Source organism: Triticum aestivum, chromosome 4B (genome assembly GCF_018294505.1).
Source record: "Triticum aestivum cultivar Chinese Spring chromosome 4B, IWGSC CS RefSeq v2.1, whole genome shotgun sequence".
In the NCBI taxonomy this organism is placed as follows: Eukaryota; Viridiplantae; Streptophyta; class Magnoliopsida; order Poales; family Poaceae; genus Triticum; species Triticum aestivum.
This window is the reverse complement of record NC_057804.1, coordinates 568721669-568742112: the sequence shown is the minus strand read 5'-3', so window position 1 is coordinate 568742112 and position 20444 is coordinate 568721669. Positions and strand designations below refer to the sequence as shown.

Genomic DNA, 20444 nt, shown 5'->3' with positions numbered 1-20444 from the left:
CCCAATCCTAAGCATAGCACAAGATCGTGTAGTTCATTTGGTAAGAGCTTTTCTAATGTCAAGTATCATTTCCTTAAACCATGAGATTGTACAACTCCCAGATATTGTACGAATGCTTTGGGTGTACCAAACGTCACAACGTAACTGGATGGACATAAAGGTGCACTACAGGTATCTCCGAAAGTGTCTGTTGAGTTGGCACGAATCGAGAATGGGATTTGTCACTCCGTATGACGGAGAGGTATCTCTGGGCCCACTCGGTAATGCATCATCATAATGAGCTCAATGTGACTAAGGAGTTAGTCACGGGATCATGCATTACGGAACGAGTAAAGAGACTTGCCAGTAACGAGATTGAACGAGGTATTGGGATACCGACGATTGAATCTCGGGCAAGTAACATACCGGTTGACAAAGGGAATTGTATACGGGATTGATTGAATCCCCGATATCGTGGTTCATCCGATGAGATCATCGTGGAACATGTGGGAACCAATATGGCTATCCAGATCCTGCTGTTGGTTATTGGCCGAAGAGATGTCTGGGTCATGTCTGCATGATTCTCGAACCCGTAGGGTCTACACACTTAAGGTTCGGTGACTCTAGAGTTGTTATGGGAATTAGTATGTGGTTACCAAATGTTGTTCGGAGTCCCGGATGAGATCCCGGACGTAACGAGGAGTTCCGGAATGGTCCGGAGATGAAGATTTATATATGGGGAGTCCTTATTCGGTCGCCGGAAGTGTTCGGGGGTTTATCGGTATTGTATCGGGACCACCTAAAGGGTTCCGGGGGTCCACCGGGAGGGTCCACCTGCCCCAGAGGGTCCTATGGGCTGAATAACGAGGGGAACCAGCCCCTAGGTGGGCTGGGTGCCAAACCCCCTAGGGCCCATGCGCCTAGGGTTGGGGGGAAACCCTAAAGGGGGCGCCCCCTTGGCTTGGGGGGGGGGGGCAAGCCTCCCCCCTTGGCCGCCGCCCCCCTCTAGATCCATCTGGAGGGGGCCGGCCCCCTCTCCCTTGCCCCTATAAATAGAGGGGAGGTGGGAGGGCTGCCGCACCCTTCCCCTGGCGCAGCCCTCCCCCTCTCTAACACCTCCTCCTCCTCCGTAGTGCTTGGCGAAGCCCTGCCGGAGAACTGCAAGCTCCACCACCACGCCGTCGTGCTGCCGGAGTTGTCCCTCAACTTCTCCTCTCCCCTTGCTGGATCAAGAAGGAGGAGACGTCCCCGGGCTGTATGTGTGTTGAACGTGGAGGCGCCGACCGTTTGGCTTTAGATCCGATCTTCCGCGATTTGAATCGCTGTGAGTACGACTCCATCATCCGCGTTCTAGTAACGCTTCCGCTTAGAGATCTTCAAAGGTATGAAGATGCACATCCCCCCCCCCTCTTTCTCTTGTTGCTAGAATCTCCTAGATTGATCTTGGTGATACGTAGGAAAATTTTGAATTATTGCTACGTTCCCCAACAGATAGAGGCGGTAAAATACTACACTGTGGGTGCCCGTAGCGGCCGCATAGTAGTTTCTTTTTCTTATTTGAACTTCGGTCGACTGCACATGGGTGTTTTTTTTGTTTGTTGTTCCATTATATGTTGATAGTGGAATTAGATCTTTTCAAAGAATAGAATGGAAAAGTCTTTCGCTCGAAGATGTTAGCATGACAGAGTAAAAAGTGTAAAGTGTGGACAGAGATCCGGTGACACGGCGTAACATGGTTGTTGGGTAAAAATGGACAACCCAAACGAGTTAGCATTGTAGAGATGTACAGTGCAGGATCCCTGTAGTGTCAGGTATTGTGTTAACGCCATGCTCTTGCACTGTACCACGTGTGCTGTTTTACTTTGATCCGCCCCATTGATTCTCAATGGGACCGTCGAAAAGAGGGGGCATGCCACAGCATGTCCATCAGTGACATGCCTATGGCAGGTCACTGGATCTCAGTCCGTAAACTGTACTCCCTCTGTAAATTAATATAAGAGCGTTTAGATTACTAATGTAGTAAGCTAAATGTTTTTATATTTGTTTACGGAGGAAGTAGCAGCTAATATTAATTTTATGTTCATGTACTATGTTGGTAAAAACAGACAGACAGTATGGAAAAACTATGAAAATCACAAAGTCTAGAAAACCTAGGCTGCAGGAGCTCCCCAAGTCTTGGAATCGCCCGTCTCATGTATACTCCACTAGTGTAGTGGCAGTGTGCTCACACACTTGGCCAAGGATAATCCATGTCAAGCCAAGCCGCCGGTCCTCCTCCTACCAGCTACCGCTACCAACAACACAATCACAAAAGCCAAACGCGTAGCCGCAGGCCGCAGCAACACTCTCTCTCTCTCTCTCTCTCTCTCTCTCTCTCTCTCTCTCTCTCTCTGTGTGTGTGTGTGTGTGTGCCCCAGTCTCCCCACAGCTAGGCGAACAAGATCTTAGCTCCCCAGGGGCACGGGCCCTCCCCGAGATCCTCCGGAGCCGCCGCCGCCGCCGCGACCTCCAAAAAATGCCGGCGCCGATCGGGGGCCGGCGCCGGCTGTGAGGCTGCGATGGCGCGGTCCAGGCCTAGGTTCTGGCTCGTGGCGGGCTGCGTCGCCCTGCTGCTCTGGGCCTCCGTCGCGCAGCTCGTCGCCGTCGGCCGCCTCCTCGCCCTCTTCGGCCTCGCCGGCGGCGCGCCCGGCCCCTCGCCGCCGCCTTCCTCGCCCCCGCCCCCGCCCCCGCCCCCAAGTGCGTGCCTTTCCGCCTTATTTTTGTTGTTACTGGCTAGTAAATTTTATCGATTAGTTCTGTATCTACGAGCAAATACTCCGTAAGTGATAAAGTTATTCAATGGCGAAATGGTACATGTAAGAGTGGGTGCGTTTTTGTGATCACCCTTTCCCAAATTCATACCAATTTTCCTGCCAAAGAAAGAAATTCTTACTGGTACCAAATTTGTGAAGTTAGAGGGGCTGCTGCTGAAAGCTCAGCTGCCTTTAGCGAGAAAAATGGTTCGCTCTGGAAGCCTTGAAAATCCGAAATTGAAGCTCTACCTTGATGTTTTGTTGAGATACGTACTTATTTAAGGGCTTGCAAATATTTTGTCAAGATGTTACTATTTCAGTCAATCGCCACCAACAGCAAATCTGACTTTTTCTCCAGGAATCTACAAAAGCAATGGTTATCTGAAGATATCCTGCAATGGGGGTCTTAATCAGATGCGTTCAGAGGTCAGCTGTGTTTGCTTACTTCCGCTTTTCAATCCTAGCTTTCCCATTCTAACTCTTGCCGATGCGTTCAGATATGTGACATGGTGGCAGTGGCGCGTTTGCTAAACCTCACGATGGTTGTGCCAGTGCTTGACAAGAGATCATTCTGGGCTGATCAGAGGTTCATCCCATTTTCTTGAAGAGGTGCTCTATGTATTAACCAGGTTGATATCTTAAGCAACTAGTATTTTGTATGCTTTTCAGCAATTTTGGAGACATATTTGATGTGAGGCATTTCATTACCTCATTAAGAGATGAAGTGCGCATTGTTAAACGGCTGCCAAAGAGGTTTGGTCCAACAGATTCAAGCACTACACTTGACATGTCACCTGTGAGTTGGTCAGATGAGAAATATTACTTGCACCAGGTTTGTCAGCTTATCTGGGATCCACTCTTGCTTTCACGGTACATGCATTACTAGGCAAATTTAACAAATTTGACCTATAGACGGAATCAAATCATAGAATGAACTATCCGTGAAACTATTTCACGCGGCTGACCTTTTTGTGTGACGCCCGCCACGAAGGCGCCACACTACGCTGTGCAACGCCTCACAGATAGGCGCTACACGGCCAGCGTCGCACACATGTGATCAGAAAATTACTAAGTCGTGTGCAGCGCCTGAGAGCTAAGCGCCACACTATACAGTGCAGCGCCTAGCTCCTAGGCGTTGCACTAGTGCAGCGCCTAGCTCCCAGGCGTTGCACTAGTGCAGCACCTGAGAGCTAGGCGCCACAGGTCAGCCGCGTGAAATAGTTCTACGGACAGTTCATTCTGTGATTTAATTGCGTCTATAGGTCAAATTTATCAAATTTGCCGCATTACTATGTACTCTTCATAGTCTCTCACCTGTGCAGATCTTACCACTCTTCAGCAAATATAAAGTCATCCACTTTAATAAGACAGATGCTCGGTTAGCAAATAATGGCATCAGTACTGAGCTTCAACTTGTTAGATGCCGTGTTAATTTTCATGCTCTGAAGTTTACCCCTCAAATTGAGGCTCTGGGGAATAAATTGGTACAGAAACTTCGAGACAAGGGATCCTTTGTGGCATTGCATTTACGATATGAGATGGACATGCTGGCATTTTCTGGTTGCAATCATGGTCTTAATCCTGAAGAAGCTGAGGAACTCAAAAGAATGAGGTACAATTTTTTTCACCTAACGTCAAGAAATACATAGTAGCCTTTTGGAGATTGACTCAAGTAATTCCTAACAGAAGAAGGATAATGATTACTTATTGATTCTTGACTTATCTACAGATACTAGCAATGGTGACATAGATGCTGTATATATTAGTTTGTCTCCTGTGGTCCTGCATACATTTCTCAATTTTTTATTGCTTATGTTTAGAGCCGGATGCAGTGTAACATCAGTATCAGTCTCAACAAATGGCGCTTTTTCATACATTTCCCATTTCATGATGGATTCATGTCAATGGAATAGAAATTCAATTGCTCATCTGTTGTTAGCATATTCAAATTGTCTAAGTGCCATCTATCTTGGTCTTGCTGTTTTATTGAGCTGAAAACTGATGCACAAACTTTGAATCACCAGAATCCTACTTTTTCTTTCTATCAATCAGATATGCATATCCATGGTGGAGAGAAAAAGAAATTAATTCGAAAGCCAAGAGATCAGAAGGACTATGCCCACTTACGCCTGAGGAGGCATCACTGGTTTTGAAAGCCCTGGGCTTTGAAAAGGATACTCTCATATACATTGCTGCTGGTGAAATTTACGGGGGAGAAAAGAGATTGAAACCATTGCGAGCTGCTTTTCCAAAACTTGTAAGTGTGTCCAACACTTTGTCAACTACATTGGCTTCTTCATGTTTCATGGAAATAACTACAGTGCAATTCCTGACTATTCATTGCAAGTGAGATTTTGCTCGTTTCTGCCAGCACTGCTTGCAGTTTCTGACCTTCCATGCCATGTGTCCAAAGTGTGATACTCCCCCTGTATGGACCAAACCTGCTAATATAAGCAATACCGATTATCTTTCAGGTAAGAAAAGAGATGCTGCTAGATTCAGAACCTCTGCGCCAGTTTCAAAACCACTCTTCTCAGATGGCTGCACTCGATTTCATTGTATCCACTGCTAGTGATGTTTTTCTTCCTACTTTTGATGGTAACATGGCGAAACTTGTTGAAGGCCACAGAAGGTATCTATACAGCAAGATTTCATCTTATAGAAACAATCAAATAGCTTTTCAGGATATAGTGTGTAGATATAGCCATCTTCTGCAACAAGATTCGTACCAGTTTACTCTTTATAAAAATAAATAAATAGTATCATCTGGTCATAATTATCTGGTTGAATTTTCATCTTCAGGTTCCTGGGTTTCCGAAAAAGCATGTTGCCAGACCGGCGAAAACTAGTTGAACTTATAGACTTGTACAACAGCAAGACAATTTCCTGGGAGAATTTTACATTTTCTGTCCAAGAAGTTCATAGAGGCCGTGTAGTCCAACCATCTTGTCGGCGAAAACTCGAAAACAAGCCAAAAGAGGAGGATTATTTCTACGCTAACCCCCACGAGTGCCTGGCCAATTCAAGCCTGTGCAGTGGAAGCAAGGATACAGTCACTGTAAGGTGAGCACATTTGCAGCCTCGCCTGTGCAAGTTACTGTTTGTGATGATCCGCGGACTGAAGCCGGCAAGCAGGCAGAGTCGCCACGATCGTTTAACTGGCGTTCCCAGTGTTCTGTTGTATAGGCCAGGTTTTTCTTTTTTCTTTCTATGCTGCAATCCATTCATTTATTTTCAAGCTAGCCAAAGTAGGGATGCTGTGTGTAAATTTTTGTTGGTCGTTTGCGCTATTGTTCACCGGTGATTAAATTCATGATGATATCGGAAGGGATATACAATTGCCACGGTGACCAATTGAGAGACATTTTGGTTCCATCAAGTGTTGTTATTTTTCCAGAACTCCTCATTTCCTGTCATTATCCATGTGAAGCTTTCTCTACCTATCCCAGCCAAAAAGATATACTGTATATAGAAAATGAATGAAACTAAGCCACACTAAGCTACAAGATCAGCGGCTGGATTTCAGGCGGCCGGCGCCACCGCGCCGGCGGCCGAGCCTTGTCCTCCTCTCGTCGGAGAGCTGCCTGGCGAAGCCGGCGAGCGCGTCGGCGTTGCTCCCGGCCCCCTTTATCTCCTCGTACCTCCCGGTCTCCACGTTCACCCTGGACACCCTCTGCGCCAGCATCCGCTCGCCGATCCTGAGGAGCTCCGCCATGTTCTCGGGCGTGGCGGCGTCCACCGTGGCCGCCGGGCCGTGGAGCGAGTTGTCCTGGATGCGGAGGTAGTTGGCGTCGCTGTGCAGCGACTGGAAGAGCACGGCGGCGTGGATGTCGACGAGGTCGGAGCTGGCCGCCATGAAGATGTCGATGATGGGCGCCATGCCCTTGTTGCGCAGCCAGCTGATGATGCCCCACTGGGAGCACTGCTTCGCCGTGTACAGCCCCTGGTCGGACGTCGAGCCGGTCCCGACGGACAGCACCAGGAACTTGCCGCAGTCCGACGGCTCCACCGGGTACAGCTCCTCCCTGTCCTTGCCCATCATCTTCTTGGTGATCTGCGTCATCGCCACCATCGTCTGCATTTCTCACAGCTCAGTTGGTCAGTGTGCTCGGGTCGGGCAAGCGTGTCTGAACATCTGACCGACGGGCAGACGCTTGATTGGTTACCGGATTGTTGGCGGCGACGCCACCGTCGATGAGGTTGTACTCACGCTCCTTGCCGTTGCCGTCGTGGGTGTGGAAGTGGTGCGCGGGGAGGCAGGTCGGAGCGGCCGAGGTGCCGATGCAGACGTCGGCGAGCCGCGCGTTCTTCAGGGGCATGCACCTGGCCTGCACGGACGACGCACGCATGATCCATCACGTTTTTAGCCCCATGTCTGTCTGATCCATGATCCAAGGATGGATCGATCTGATCATCACATTAGTCCTCGTATAAAATTAGCATACGTCGTATGTGGAGAAGATGATGGGCTGGAGAAGCTTGACGTCGAAGGTGGGGATGACGACGTCGGTGAGCGCGTCGCACAGCCTCGTCTCGCCGAGCATGCTCCTGATCTTGCCGTGCAGGTACTTGCCGTTGTACCTCGGCCGCCTCAGCGACGCGGTCACCGCGGCGAGCGCGCACCTCCTGGCACAACTCAATGCAATTCATACATCAATCACCAGTTCAGCGCGCATGATCCATGTCCATGAGATGAGATCGTTCGTGCTCTCACCTTTGCGGGAAGATGTAGGGCCCGTTGTCGAGGTAGAAGCGGTTGACGTCCTTGGCGGCGAAGAGCGGGCGGCCGTCCTTGCCGGGCGCGGTGATCATGGCGGTGATGAGGCCGCCGGTGCTGGTGCCGGCGATGCAGTCGAAGTAGTCGGCCAGGCGCGCGCCCGGCCCGTCCAGCTCCTGCAGCTTGGCCTCGAGGAAGGCGAGGATGGTGCCCGGGATGAGGCCGCGGATGCCGCCCCCGTCGATGGTCAGCACCGTCACCCGCTGCCCCGGAGCCACCGGCTGGCCCACCACGCTGCCCGCCATCGCCCTCGTGCTGCACGACTCGCAGGGGCGCCGGCACCAGTAGCTTGCCATCATCGACCCGGCGGCCACGCACGCGCGCGCGCGTCTGATCGATCAGCCGCCGTTGCAAACTGACGGCACCTCGGTTGACAATCAAGAGGAAGAAGAAGACGAGATCGGTCGCCGCACAAGAGGGTACCCAGATCGATGGTAGTAATTGGTGGATTTGCTAGCGGCGAGCGAGTGGCTGCAATGGCTTGTGCCGTAGCGCGCGCTCGTCTATTTTTGGACTGAGAGAGGGTACAGTAAACAGATGCGGGTGTGGTTAACTGAAGACATGCAGTGGAAGAAGGAACCGGTCGGTCTTGGCGTAGACAGTGCGAGAGCGCGGTCCACTCTCTCACCAAACTGAGGACGCCCCATGTTGAGTTCACTGCAAATGGTTCCCGAATAGTTGCTTAAATCCCATATCGACTGTGGTAGGAGGCAGATCTTAATTCTTAAACTTACTGGTTGGAAGGAGAAATGCATGTCTTCCGGAGATAGAGGTTCTAATTAAGTCCATTGCTCAAGTTATACTTAAAAAAGTTTGCAAAAGGAATTACAGATGCGGTATCTCGTTTTTTGTAGGGTGATGATGCCACATAAGAGGTTGCATTGGTTTGCATGGTGGAACATGTGTATTCCAAAGAAGAAAGGTGGCATAGATTTTAGAGATACCCGTTGTTTTAATCTTGCTCTCTTGGCTAAACATGATGGAGGCTCATTGACAACCCAGATTCATTATGTGCCTCGATCCTTAAGGCAAAATGCTTTTCGGATGGAGATCTTATCGATGCAACTTCGAAAAAGAAAGTTTCTTACACATGAGAGAGTATTATGGCTGGAGTTGAAACATCGTGACGTGGACATATTTGGAGAGTTGGTGATGGTGAGAAAATGAAGATATTGGAAGATTCTTGGATGCCGCATGGCCCCTCAAAAAAGGTTATAACACCTAGAGGAAATCATCTTCTGACTAGGGTCAACGATCTTATTAATTCATCAATGGAGAATTGGGATGAACAATTAGTAAAACAAATGTTTTGGCATGTTGATGCTCAAAGGGTTATGGCTATCCCTCTTCCACTATATGAAATGATAGATTTTTTGGATGGAATTTGACAAAGACCGGTGTTTTTAAGGCACGTTTGGCCTATCATGCAGAATGAGAGTTCCAAAGTTCCAATTCGGTCATAAGCTGGAGGCTACGTCAGGAGCCTCTAATCGAACAGGCATGTAGGACTCAGTTTGGAACTTAACCTGTCCAGTTAAGATTAAAATCTTCATCTGGAGGGCTCTCCATAGCGCAATTACCTGCCATGCTATTCTGGCGAACAAACATTTGACGATAAAACCCGAGTTGCCCTGTGTGTGACTTGTGCCCGGATACCATAAGACACTTATTGTTTGAATTCAAGGCGGCCGTGGGGTTTGGAAACTCCTTAGGATCAATGAGATCATCATAAAGGCGTTGCTGGTCGACATGGCAAGTGAAGTGATTTTGGAGCAGCAGTTGTGCCTTCTAGAGTAAGATGCCCAAGTGCTTGAGCTACCAAAGTTGAAAGAAATGGTGGCAATGGTAGCCTGGTACTTGGGGTATGAGCGCCATAAGTTGACACACGGAGAAGAAACGCAAACGCTGCTCAAATTAATATAGCAGTAAGATGTTTAGCAGCTAACTGTACCATCTGATACATTCCTAGGGCCAAAGTGAGATCGGGCGCTTGGTTGAAACCAAGACATGGCAAAGTTAAAGTAAACGTTGATGCGGGTTTTGATGTGGACACGCTCTCGGAGCAGTCATCCGATATCATCATGAAAAGTTCATTCCAGCCGCCAATGAAAAGATAGATATTTTCTTTCACTCATTCACAGTGGAGGCAGTTGCAGTGAGGTTTGGAATGAACCATGCAAGTTCCGTTGGATGCTGTAAGATCAAGGTCAACTCTGATAGTGCGGAGGTTATTGTTGCCCTAATCGATGGTTACTCTTCTTCAGTAGCTTCTGCTATCTCTGATGACTGTTATTTTATGTCACTTAATTTTTCTCATATCATCAATGATCATTGCACTAGTGGAAAAACGGATAACCACAACTTTCGTTGGTGGCACGCCATTTTCCATCAACGCCAGCCCTATTTTCTACAAATAGTGAAAGCACAAGTGCTCCCTGGGTGATTTTGAAAATTCATGACAACATATCTCTTGTTGGACTAACTCTTTTATCCAGTATATCTCAGATAAATTCAACAGTGGAGTGGCATGGGCAAGAGGATGTGGAACCCCTTCTAGATGCTAAGGACAAATGATTGGCTCAAGCTCAAAGCTCAGGACTCTACATTTTCTATTTCAGTGATCCAAGATCACATTGAGTCTATAGGAAAGCCAATACTATTAAAAGGGGATGAGGTGTTGCTTAATGGCTTGCTTGCTCAAAATGCTTAGTGATATGCTCCAAAGCCCTCAACCACTTTCTCATATCCACATATGTCCCAAACCTAAAGTCAAACTCGGCCCCACCGATTTGATCTATCCGGCGCCACCGAGTTCATTTGACATAGCCACTGCCAGAAACCCTAGTCTTTTCGGTCTCACCGATAGGGATCTCGGTCTCACCGAGATGGGATTGAAAACTCTCTGTTTCCCTTTGTAACATTTCGGTCCAATCGAAATACGCGATCGGTCCCACCGAGTCTGTAATGCAAACTCTTTGTTTCCTTTTCGTAACGCTTCGGTCCCACCGAGACGAGCGAATCGGTCCCACCGAATTTGCCTGACCAACTCTTTGTTTAGCTTATTACCAAAGTCGGTCCAATCGAGTTTGAGTAATCGGTCCAACCGAGACTATGTTATGACCTAACCCTAATGATATCGGTCCTACCGAGATGCATGTCGGTCCCATCGAAATTGTCCAACGGTCACATATGAACTGAATCGGTCCGACCGAGATTTGTGATCCAGTCCAACCAAGTTTGGTGTAATGTGTGTAATGGTTAGATTTTGTGTGGAGGCTATATATACCCCTCCACCCTCTCCTCATTCGTGAGGGAAGCCATCAGATTATGCCTACACTTCCATTATCCATTTTCTGAGAGAGAGCCACCTACTCATGTGTTGAGACCAAGATATTCCATTCCTACCATATGAATCTTGATCTCTAGCCTTCCCCAAGTTGCTTTCCACTCAAATTAGCTTTCCACCAAATCCAATCCTATGAGAGTGAGTTGAGTGTTGGGGAGACTATCATTTGAAGCACAAGAGTAAGGAGTTCATCAACAACACACCGTCTATTACCTTTTGGAGAATGGTGTCTCCTAGATTGGTTAGGTGTCACTTGGGAGCCTCCGACAAGATTGTGGAGTTGAACCAAGGAGTTTGTAAGGGCAAGGAGATCGCCTACTTCGTGAAGATCTACCCTAGTGAGGCAAGTCCTTCGTGGGCGATGGCCATGGTGGGATAGATAAGGTTGCTTCTTCATGGACCCTTCATGGGTGGAGCCCTCCGTGGACTCGCGCAACTGTTACCCTTCATGGGTTGAAGTCTCCATCAACGTGGATGTACGATAGCACCACCTATCGGAACTACGCCAAAAACATCCGTGTCTCCAACTGCGTTTGCACACTCCAATCCCATCCCTTTAGTTTGTTACAAGTTGCATGCTTTACTTTCTGCTGCTCATATACTCTTTGCATGCTTGCTTGATATGTATTGTGAATGGTTAAACTCGTGCTTAAACTCTACCTAAACTTGAAAAACTGCCAACTTTGTGTGTTAAGGGTCTATTCACCCTCCCTCTAGACACCTCTTCTCGATCCTTTCAATTGGTATCAGAGCTTTGGTCTCCATTGCCTTGGTTTAAACACCATTGGAGGAAGATGGATGAGTCTACTTTGGGGAGTCTTAGACATAGTGCCTATACTTGATGGAGAGTATTTTCATGAGTGGAAAAATGAGATGCTTGTGATTTTCAATGAATATCATTTGAACAAGTACATTACTAGCCCTTGTGCACCTCATGTTGATCCTATGCATCCTATCCTTGATGAGTCCATTGACATGATTCTCAATCTTAGAACTGTTAATCTTATCACTAGAGGTTTGCCTAGAAACTTGATTGGTTTCTTGCCTATTGAGGGAGTCCTGGATTAGGGGGTGTCCGGATGACCGGACTATGACCTTTGGCTGGACTCCCGGACTATGAAGATACAAGATTGAAGACTCCGTCCCGTGTCCGGATGGGACTTTCCTTGGCGTGGAAGGCAAGCTTGGCGATATGATATGAAGATCTCCTCCCATTGTAACCGACTCTGTGTAGCCCTAGCCCTCTCCGGTGTCTATATAAACCGGAGAGTTTTAGTCCGTAGGACGAACAACAATCATACCCTAGGCTAGCTTCTAGGGTTTAGCCTCTCTGATCTCGTGGTAGATCCACTCTTGTACTACCAATATCATCAATATTAATCAAGCAGGAGTAGGGTTTTACCTCCATCGAGAGGGCCCGAACCTGGGTAAAAACATCGTGTCCCTTGTCTCCTGTTACCATCCGCCTAGACGCACAGTTCGGGACCCCCTACCCGAGATCCTCCGGTTTTGACACCGACATTGGTGCTTTCATTGAGAGTTCCTCTGTGTCGTCACCTTTAGGCCCGATGGCTTCTTCATTCATCAACCACGACGCGGTCCAGGGTGAGACCTTTCTCCCCGGACAGATCTTCATATTCGGCGGCTTCACACTGCAGGCCAACTCGCCTGGCCATCTAGAGCAGATCGAAAGCCACGCCCCTGGCCATCAGGCCAGGTTTGGAAGCTTAAATTACACGTCCGACATCCACGGGGACTTGATCTTCAATGGATTCGAGCCACGGCCGAGCGTGCCGCTTTGTCCCGATGGGCATGATCTAACTCTGCCGCCGGACAGCGCCCAGAGTGCCGCTCAGGTGTCCGCTCCGATCATTAGCTCGGAGCCGACTGCGCTAGTCGGGGATGGACGGTTGGACGCCACCCCGGGAGCCACAATCTCTACGGTGATAGAGCCGAATACCAGCCTAGTCCTTTGCAGGGCCCGTGACTCCAAGGTGCCGGACTCCGCTCCGGACTCCGTATATTCCGCACCTCTCCCGATCAAACCCGATTGGGCTCCAATCATGGAGTTCACCGCCACGGACGTCTTTCAGCACTCGCCCTTTGGCGATATCCTGAATTCACTAAAGTCTCTCTCTTTGTCAGGAGAGCCCTGGCCGGATTACGGTTAGCATGGTTGGGATGCGGACGACGAAGAAATTCGAAGCCCACCCACCACCCACCTCGTAGCCACTGTCGACGATTTAACCGACATGCTCGACTTTGACTCCGAAGACATCGACGGTATGGACGCCGATGAAGGAGACGACCAAGAACCAGCACCTATAGGGAACTGGAAAGCCACCTCGTCATATGACATATACATGGTGGACACCCCCAAAGCAGGGGATGGCGATGAAAAAACGGAGGACGGCCCCTCCAAGAAGCAACCCAAGCGCCGACGTCAGCGGCGCCGCTCTAAATCCCGCCAAAGCAAAAACGGCGATTCCGGCACCGGAGATAACAACACACTGGACAGTGCCGAAGACAATCCCCTCCAGCAGGATTCAGTGTAGGAGGATGAAGGAGCCAGCCCTCATGAGAGAGCGACCGACAGAGAGGTCGAGGACAACAATTATATGCCTCCCTCCGAAGACGAGGCAAGCCTCGACGACGACGAATTCGTCGTGCCAGAGGATCCCGTCGAACAAGAGCGTTTCAAACGCAGGCTTATGGCCACGGCAAGCAGCCTCAAGAAAAAACAGCAGCAGCTTAGAGCTGACCAAGACTTGCTAGCCGACAGATGGACCGAAGTCCTGGCGGCCGAAGAGTATAAACTCGAACGCCCCTCCAAGAGCTACCCAAAGCGCAGGCTGCTACCCCAACTTGAGGAGGAAGCAACTAAACCTACATCACCAGCGTACGATGCGCCCGATCGGCCACCCCGTGGCCGCGACAGAGAGGCCTTCAGGCCCTCGACCCAAGCCGCACCCCGGCACCGCTCAAAACATACCAGAGTGCGGGGAGACGCAACAGACCTGCGAGACATATTGGAGAATAAGGCAAGGCAAACAAGATCGATCTACGGATCGCGTGGGCGCCCCGCTTCACGTGACGCTAGCCGTCACGCCGGACATGATAAATACGGCCAGGCCGAATACAACAGACCAAGCTCATCCGAGCTGCGTCGTGATATAGCCCAGTACAGGGGCGCCGCACACCCACTATGCTTCACAGACGAAGTAATGGATCATCAAATCCCCGAGGGCTTTAAACCCGTAAACATCGAATCATACGATGGCACAACAGATCCTGCGGTATGGATCGAGGATTATCTCCTTCATATCCACATGGCCCGTGGTGATGATCTACACGCCATCAAATACCTCCCGCTCAAGCTTAAAGGACCAGCTCGACATTGGCTTAACAGCCTGCCAGCAGAGTTAATTAGTTGCTGGGAGGACCTGGAATCCGCATTCCTTGACAACTTCCAGGGCACTTATGTGTGACCACCAGACGCCGATGACCTAAGCCACATAATCCAGCAGCCAGAGGAATCGGCCAGACAATTCTGGACACGGTTCCTAACCAAGAAAAATCAAATAGTCGACTGTCCGGACGCCGAGGCCCTTGCAGCCTTCAGGCACAACATCCGAGACGAATGGCTTGCCCGGCACCTAGGACAGGAAAAGCCGAAATCTATGGCAGCCCTCACGACACTCATGACCCGCTTTTGTGCGGGAGAAGACAGCTGGCTAGCTCGTAGCAATAACATAACCAAGAGCCCTGGCAATTCGGATACCAAGGACAACAATGGCAGGTCACGTCGCAACAAGCACAAGCGCCGCATTAACAGCGACAATACTGAAGATACGGCAGTCAATGCCGGATTCAGAGGCTCTAAACCTGGTCAGCGGAAGAAGCCATTCAAAAGAAACCCTCCGGGCCCATCCAGTTTAGACCGGATACTCGATCGCTCGTGCCAGATACACGGCACCCCCGAACAGCCAGCCAACCACACCAACAGGGATTGTTGGGTGTTCAAGCAGGCAGGCAAGTTAAGTGCCGAAACCAGAGACAAGGGGCTGCATAGCGATGACGAGGAGGAGCCCCGGCCGCCGAACAACAGAGGACAGAAGGGATTCCCCCCGCAAGTGCGGACGGTGAACATGATATACGCAACCCACATCCCCAAAAGGGAGCGGAAGCATGCTCTCAAGGACGTCTATGCGTTGGAGCCAGTCGCCCCAAAGTTCAACCCATGGTCCTCCTGCCCGATCACTTTTGATCGAAGGGACCACCCCACTAGCATCCGTCACGGCGGATTCGCCGCATTGGTCCTAGACCCAATTATCGACGGATTTCACCTCACCAGAGTCCTAATGGACGGCGGCAGCAGCCTGAACCTGCTTTATCAGGATACAGTGCGAAAAATGGGTATCGATCCCTCAAGGATTAAACCCACAAAGACAACCTTTAAAGGCGTCATACCAGGTGTAGAAGCCAGCTGTACAGGCTCGGTTACACTCGAAGTGGTCTTCGGATCCCCGGATAATTTCCGAAGCGAAGAGTTAATCTTCGACATAGTCCCATTCCGCAGTGGCTATCACGCCCTGCTCGGACGAACCGCATTTGCAAAATTCAATGCGGTGCCGCACTACGCATATCTCAAGCTCAAGATGCCAGGACCTCGCGGAGTCATCACGGTAAATGGAAACACCGAACGCTCTCTCCGAACGGAGGAGCACACGGCGGCCCTGGCGGCGGAAGTACAGAGTAGCCTCTCAAGGCAATTCTCCAATCCAGGTGTTAAACGTCCGAACAACGTCAAGCGAGCCTAAAGTAACCTACAACAAATCCGGCTGGCACGTTCCGAGCAAGCATAGCAGTGCGGCCCCAACCCCAGCCCTCGCCAGATGGTGATATCGGTACCACGCGTACATAATTACGCCTTAGAGATACCATGGGCATAAGGGGAGGGGCACAACTACGGCACGCCCAGAATGCGGCTCAACCGCACTAAGGGGCTCCCTATTCCGCCGTTTCCTTTTTATACACTTTCAGGACCCAACTATTCGGAAGGCCTGTCTGGCAATACACTCGCCGAACACACGATGCAACAGCCAGGGAGAGAACAAGCCGCGTCAAATGTCCAGGTGGTCTCTATAACGAGCTTAATACCTGTTTTACTTAAAGTCCCGCAGCTTGCCCCTGGAGGGGGACATGTCAAATAATCCCATCTCTTGCTTATCGCACTACTTGTATCGTTCTGCTTTCATAGCAGCCCTTTTTTAATAAACAATACATAGCTCTTATCTATTATTGTACTCATCTATTTTTATATACAAATATGTTCAGTCATGACATTCTGCAACCGTACACTTTGGTACGGCCAATACACCAGGGGCTTAAGCACCCCATAACATGGTGTGAGAAGACCGAACACTCTCATGAGTGCGGCACCCCGAACTTATAGCACTATATGCATCGGCTCCGAATCATGTCTTTGGTCAATAGTTGGGTTTGCCCGGCTCCCATGTTTTGGTACCTTACGTTCCGCAATGTTGGCTAAGGTAGCGCTGGGAGAACTACTGCGATTGTGCCCCAGTTGAGCTGGGTTAACACCTCAGTAGAGAAAGCTAAAACTGACCGTCATGATAGTGCGAGAGACCGGTCGCTGTTCGCGAGGTTTTTCGAGTCCTTAAAGACTTATGCCGCTTAGAGCGAGGAGCCGGACTTATCCGGCCTAGGCGTGGATAGCGCCCCGAACTCGGTCTTCCGAATACTAGGGGCTTCGCCGAAATTTAAAATTATAGAATTCTATGGCTAAGTGAGAGTGATAAAGCATTATAAGTCCGATGGCCTGGTTCGTTGTGCTGAGCGCCTCCCTAGATGGACCCAAGAATGGGAACAAGAGCGCTCAGGTTTATCCCGAACACCCCAGCACTCGTGGCATGGGGGTAGAAGCCGACGACTTGCATCTCTCAGATTTGATAAACGGCCGCACAGAAGGTAATATTTTAAATTAACAAAGCGTTGCTTAACGCATATGAACAAAGTTTTCAGCGTACAGGATAACAGATGCGAGTCTACTCAAAAATTACATCTTTGGAGCATTCGTCCGCTATAAGGCGGGCACCCTTCAGGACGCCCTTATAATACATCTCGGGCGTGCGATACTCCTTGCCCGGCGGTGGCGCGTCCGTCAAAAGCTTCTCAGCGTCCAGCTTGCCCCAGTGCACTTTAGCACGGGCAAGGGCCCGACGGGCACCTTCGATACAGACGGAGCGCTTGATGACCTCAATCCACGGACACGCGTCCACCAGCCGCCGCACCAGACCGAAGTAGCTCCCAGGCATGGCTTCTCTAGGCCACAGCCGAACTATGAGGCCCTTCATGGCCTGTTCGGCCACCTTGTGGAGTTCGACCAGCTGCTTCAGCTGGTCGCTCAGGGGCACCGGATGTCCGGCCTCAGCATACTGAGACCAGAACACCTTTTCCGTCGAGCTCCCCTCCTTCGGCTCGGTAGAATGCGGCAGCATCAGACACACTACGGGGCAGATCGGCGAACGCTCCTGGAGAGCTCCGGATTCGGGTAAGTAACAGATAATTTACTTTTATATTCTTGCTTTGCATAAAGAATGCCTTACCCGCCGCTATCTTCTTCATCGCCTCGATCTCCTGGAGGGCCTTCTGGGCTTCGGCCTTAGCGGTCTTGGCACTCTCAAGAGCCAAGGCGAGCTCGGACTCTCGAGTCTTCGAGTCACGCTCCAAACTCTCGTGTTTTTCCACGAGAGCCTGGAGCTCTTGCCGCACCTCCGCCACCCGCGCCTCCTGCTTCTCTCGCTCGGTGCGCTCCAAGGCCGCACTGTTTTCGGCCTTGGAGACCGCCTCCTTCAGGGTCGCCACCTCGGCCGTGGCCCCTGCAACATTTACGTTGGTCCTGTCATTTTTTGGAACCATGTATTTCTATATACATTTACCTGCGGTATTACATACCCTCCTTGACCTCGAGCTGCTTCTTGGCACGCCCGAGCTTGTTCTCGGACCGCTCGAGGTTCTCCTTCAACACATTGACCTCCGCAGTCAGTGCGGCAGAGGTTAGCAGTGCAGCCTGCATTCCCATATTGACATATTTTTGTTAGACTCCTGCGTATATCTTTTTAAATCCTCAGCTTGGCCTTTCTTTCCGAACGCCGAACTGAGCATCAGGGGCTACTGTCTATGCGGTAACATTTTTATATGTTTTTGAACATATACCTCAAAGCCTGTTAACAGACTTGTACAGGCTTCTGTCAGCCCCCTCTTGGCGGACTGAACCTTCTAAATCACCGCACTCATAACATTGCGGTGTTCCTCGTCGATGGAGGCGTCGTTAAGCACCTCCAGCAAATTGTCCAGCGCCTCCGGATGGACGGAGGTCGCCGGCATCGTAGGCTTGCCCTTCTTATGAAGGCGCCGCCTGTCGGACTCCGGAACCATTGATGGTTCCGGAGCAGCGTCCGGCCCAGGGCCGGACTTGGATCCCTCCGGGGCTTTACCCCCTTTGGGCCTGGAGTCCGGGAGGTCGCCTTGCGGCGCCTCCAGGACCACCTCCTCCTGGTTTAGTCCCTTTCGAGACTCCACCTCGGCGTCGTCCGTAGGGAGAGGGGAGGAGGCCGTCGGAAGTGAAGCGCTATTCACATCCGACGAATCCAAGGAGCCGCTCGTCGAATCGTCGAGCTGAGCCTTGGGCGGACTGCATGATCAAATTCGGCGTCAGGAAATGCCAAATAATGGAGGAGCGCCATAAGTTATTCGGATATCCGGACACTTACGATCTTGCCAGGGGCTTGACCCTGGACGGCCATTCCTCCCCGCCGTCTTCGGCACCGGAGGCGTAGTCCGGCAGAAGGGTTTTCCCCTTCTTGGACCTTCCGGTCTCCCCAGTTGGGGCGGCCTTTCTTTTCTTTCCTCCCCCCGTCGGAGGGGGAGAGGCTTCTTCTTCTTCCTCCTCCTCGTCTTCAGAGGCAGAGGGTGCTTCGGGGTTGTCGGGCGATGAAGCCGACACCACCAGGCGTCGGGAGCTCTTGCGAGTCTTCGTGGCCTTCTTCTTGGCCTTCTTCTCCGGCACCACGTGAGGTGCCGAAACTAGCAGCCCTGTCAATTGGGCGTCCGCTGGGTCTTCTGGTAGGGGAGCCGGACAGTTCACCTGCCCGGATGTCTTCAGCCAGTCCTGTCAAAGGAAAGGGAGGTTAGACCCCACATAGAGTCAGACTATGAAAGACAAGAGTCCCGTAAAGGGTAGAGTAGCTTACCTCGCTGGCCTGACGCCGCGAGCTGAATCCGCGATCTTCGGTAGCGGATGCGGGTGCCTCAGCGCCCTTAAACAGCACCTTCCAGGCATCTTCGTACGTAGTGTCGAAAAGCTTGCTCAAGGTTTGGTGCTGTGCCGGATCAAACTCCCACAATTTGAAGGCCCGTTGTTGGCATGGGAGGATCCGGCGGATGAGCATGACCTGGACTACGTTGACAAGCTTGAGATTCTTGTTCACCAGCTTTTGGACGCAGGTTTGAAGTCCGGTCAGCTCCTCCGAATCCCCCCACGTTAGGCCTGTCTCTTTCCAGGAAGTGAGTCGTGTGGGGAAGCCAGATCGAAATTCGGGGGCCGCCGCCCATTTGGGATCGCGCGGCTCGGTGATGTAGAACCACCCCGATTGCCATCCCTTTATTGTCTCCACGAAGGAGCCCTCGAGCCATAGGACGTTGGCCATCCGGCCCACCATGGCACCTCCGCACTCCGCTTGGCGGCCGCCCACTACCTTCGGCTTGACATTAAAAGTCTTCAGCCATAAGCCGAAGTGGGGCTGGATGCAGAGGAAGGCCTCGCATACGACGATGAACGCCGAGATGTTGAGGATGAAGTTCGGGGCCAGATCGTGGAAGTCCAGGCCGTAGTAGAACATGAGCCCCCGGACGAACGGGTGAAGAGGAAAACCCAGTCCGCGGAGGAAATGGGGAAGAAAAACAACCCTCTCATGGGGCCTGGGGGTGGGGATGAGTTGCCCCTCATCTGGAAGCCGGTGCGCGATGTCGTCAGACAAGTATCCGGCCTTCCTCAGCTTTTTGATTTGCCCCTCCGTGACGGAGGAGGCCATCCATCTACCTCCCGCTCCGGACATGATTGGAGAAGGTTGAGGTGGGAAGTGCGGGCTTGGGCGTTGGAGCTCGAGCGCGCAGGGACGAATAAGCAAAGGAGGAAGAAGGCGTAAATGGAAAGGGTAGATTCTTATCCCCTTATATGGGCGGCCGAAACTACGAGCCCCCACCGGCCTAATAAAACTCGCTTATCTCCCAAGCGCCGCGGTTAATGGCGCGGTTGGGTTACCCACGCCCGTATTGATGAGAATCCCGGAATAAGGGGACACGATCTCTGCTTTGACAAGACGTGCCAAGGAAACCGCCTCGCTAAACGCGCTGAGGTGGAACAGTAAAATGATTCGAATAAAAGCCTGGCCGTGGCGTGATGTCACGCTGCGGAATACGTCAGCAGATTAGATTGGTGCAAATATTATTCTCTCTACGGTGGCAT

The 20444-nt window shown here is 50.9% G+C and overlaps 2 protein-coding genes across 3 annotated transcripts; one reads left to right on the top strand and one right to left on the bottom strand.

Annotated features, from left to right (window-relative positions):
- The first annotated feature begins 2333 nt into the window (after positions 1-2333).
- On the top strand, positions 2334-6146 carry LOC123093304 (rhamnogalacturonan I rhamnosyltransferase 1). Of its 2 annotated transcripts, none has more exons than XR_006445238.1 (8): positions 2334-2715; positions 3130-3197; positions 3269-3357; positions 3441-3603; positions 4094-4383; positions 4824-5028; positions 5143-5403; positions 5574-5733. XR_006445238.1 is itself a non-coding variant. In XM_044515226.1 (8 exons), the coding sequence occupies exons 1-8, from the start codon at positions 2538-2540 to the stop codon at positions 5836-5838; spliced, it is 1416 nt and encodes a 471-aa protein (XP_044371161.1). In that variant the 5' UTR covers positions 2346-2537; the 3' UTR covers positions 5839-6146. The 2 variants fall into 2 exon arrangements, 1 of the variants encoding a protein (XP_044371161.1); XM_044515226.1 differs by having other exon boundaries at positions 2346-2715; positions 5246-5403; positions 5574-6146.
- LOC123093305 (patatin-like protein 1) lies at positions 6147-8098 on the bottom strand. The gene is made up of 4 exons (XM_044515227.1): positions 7486-8098; positions 7217-7397; positions 6938-7099; positions 6147-6846 (listed from the first exon to the last, which is right to left on the bottom strand). Exons 1-4 carry the CDS (start codon positions 7845-7847, stop codon positions 6280-6282), a joined length of 1272 nt encoding a protein of 423 aa, XP_044371162.1. The 5' UTR covers positions 7848-8098; the 3' UTR covers positions 6147-6279.
- Between the last annotated feature and the right edge of the window lie 12346 nt (positions 8099-20444).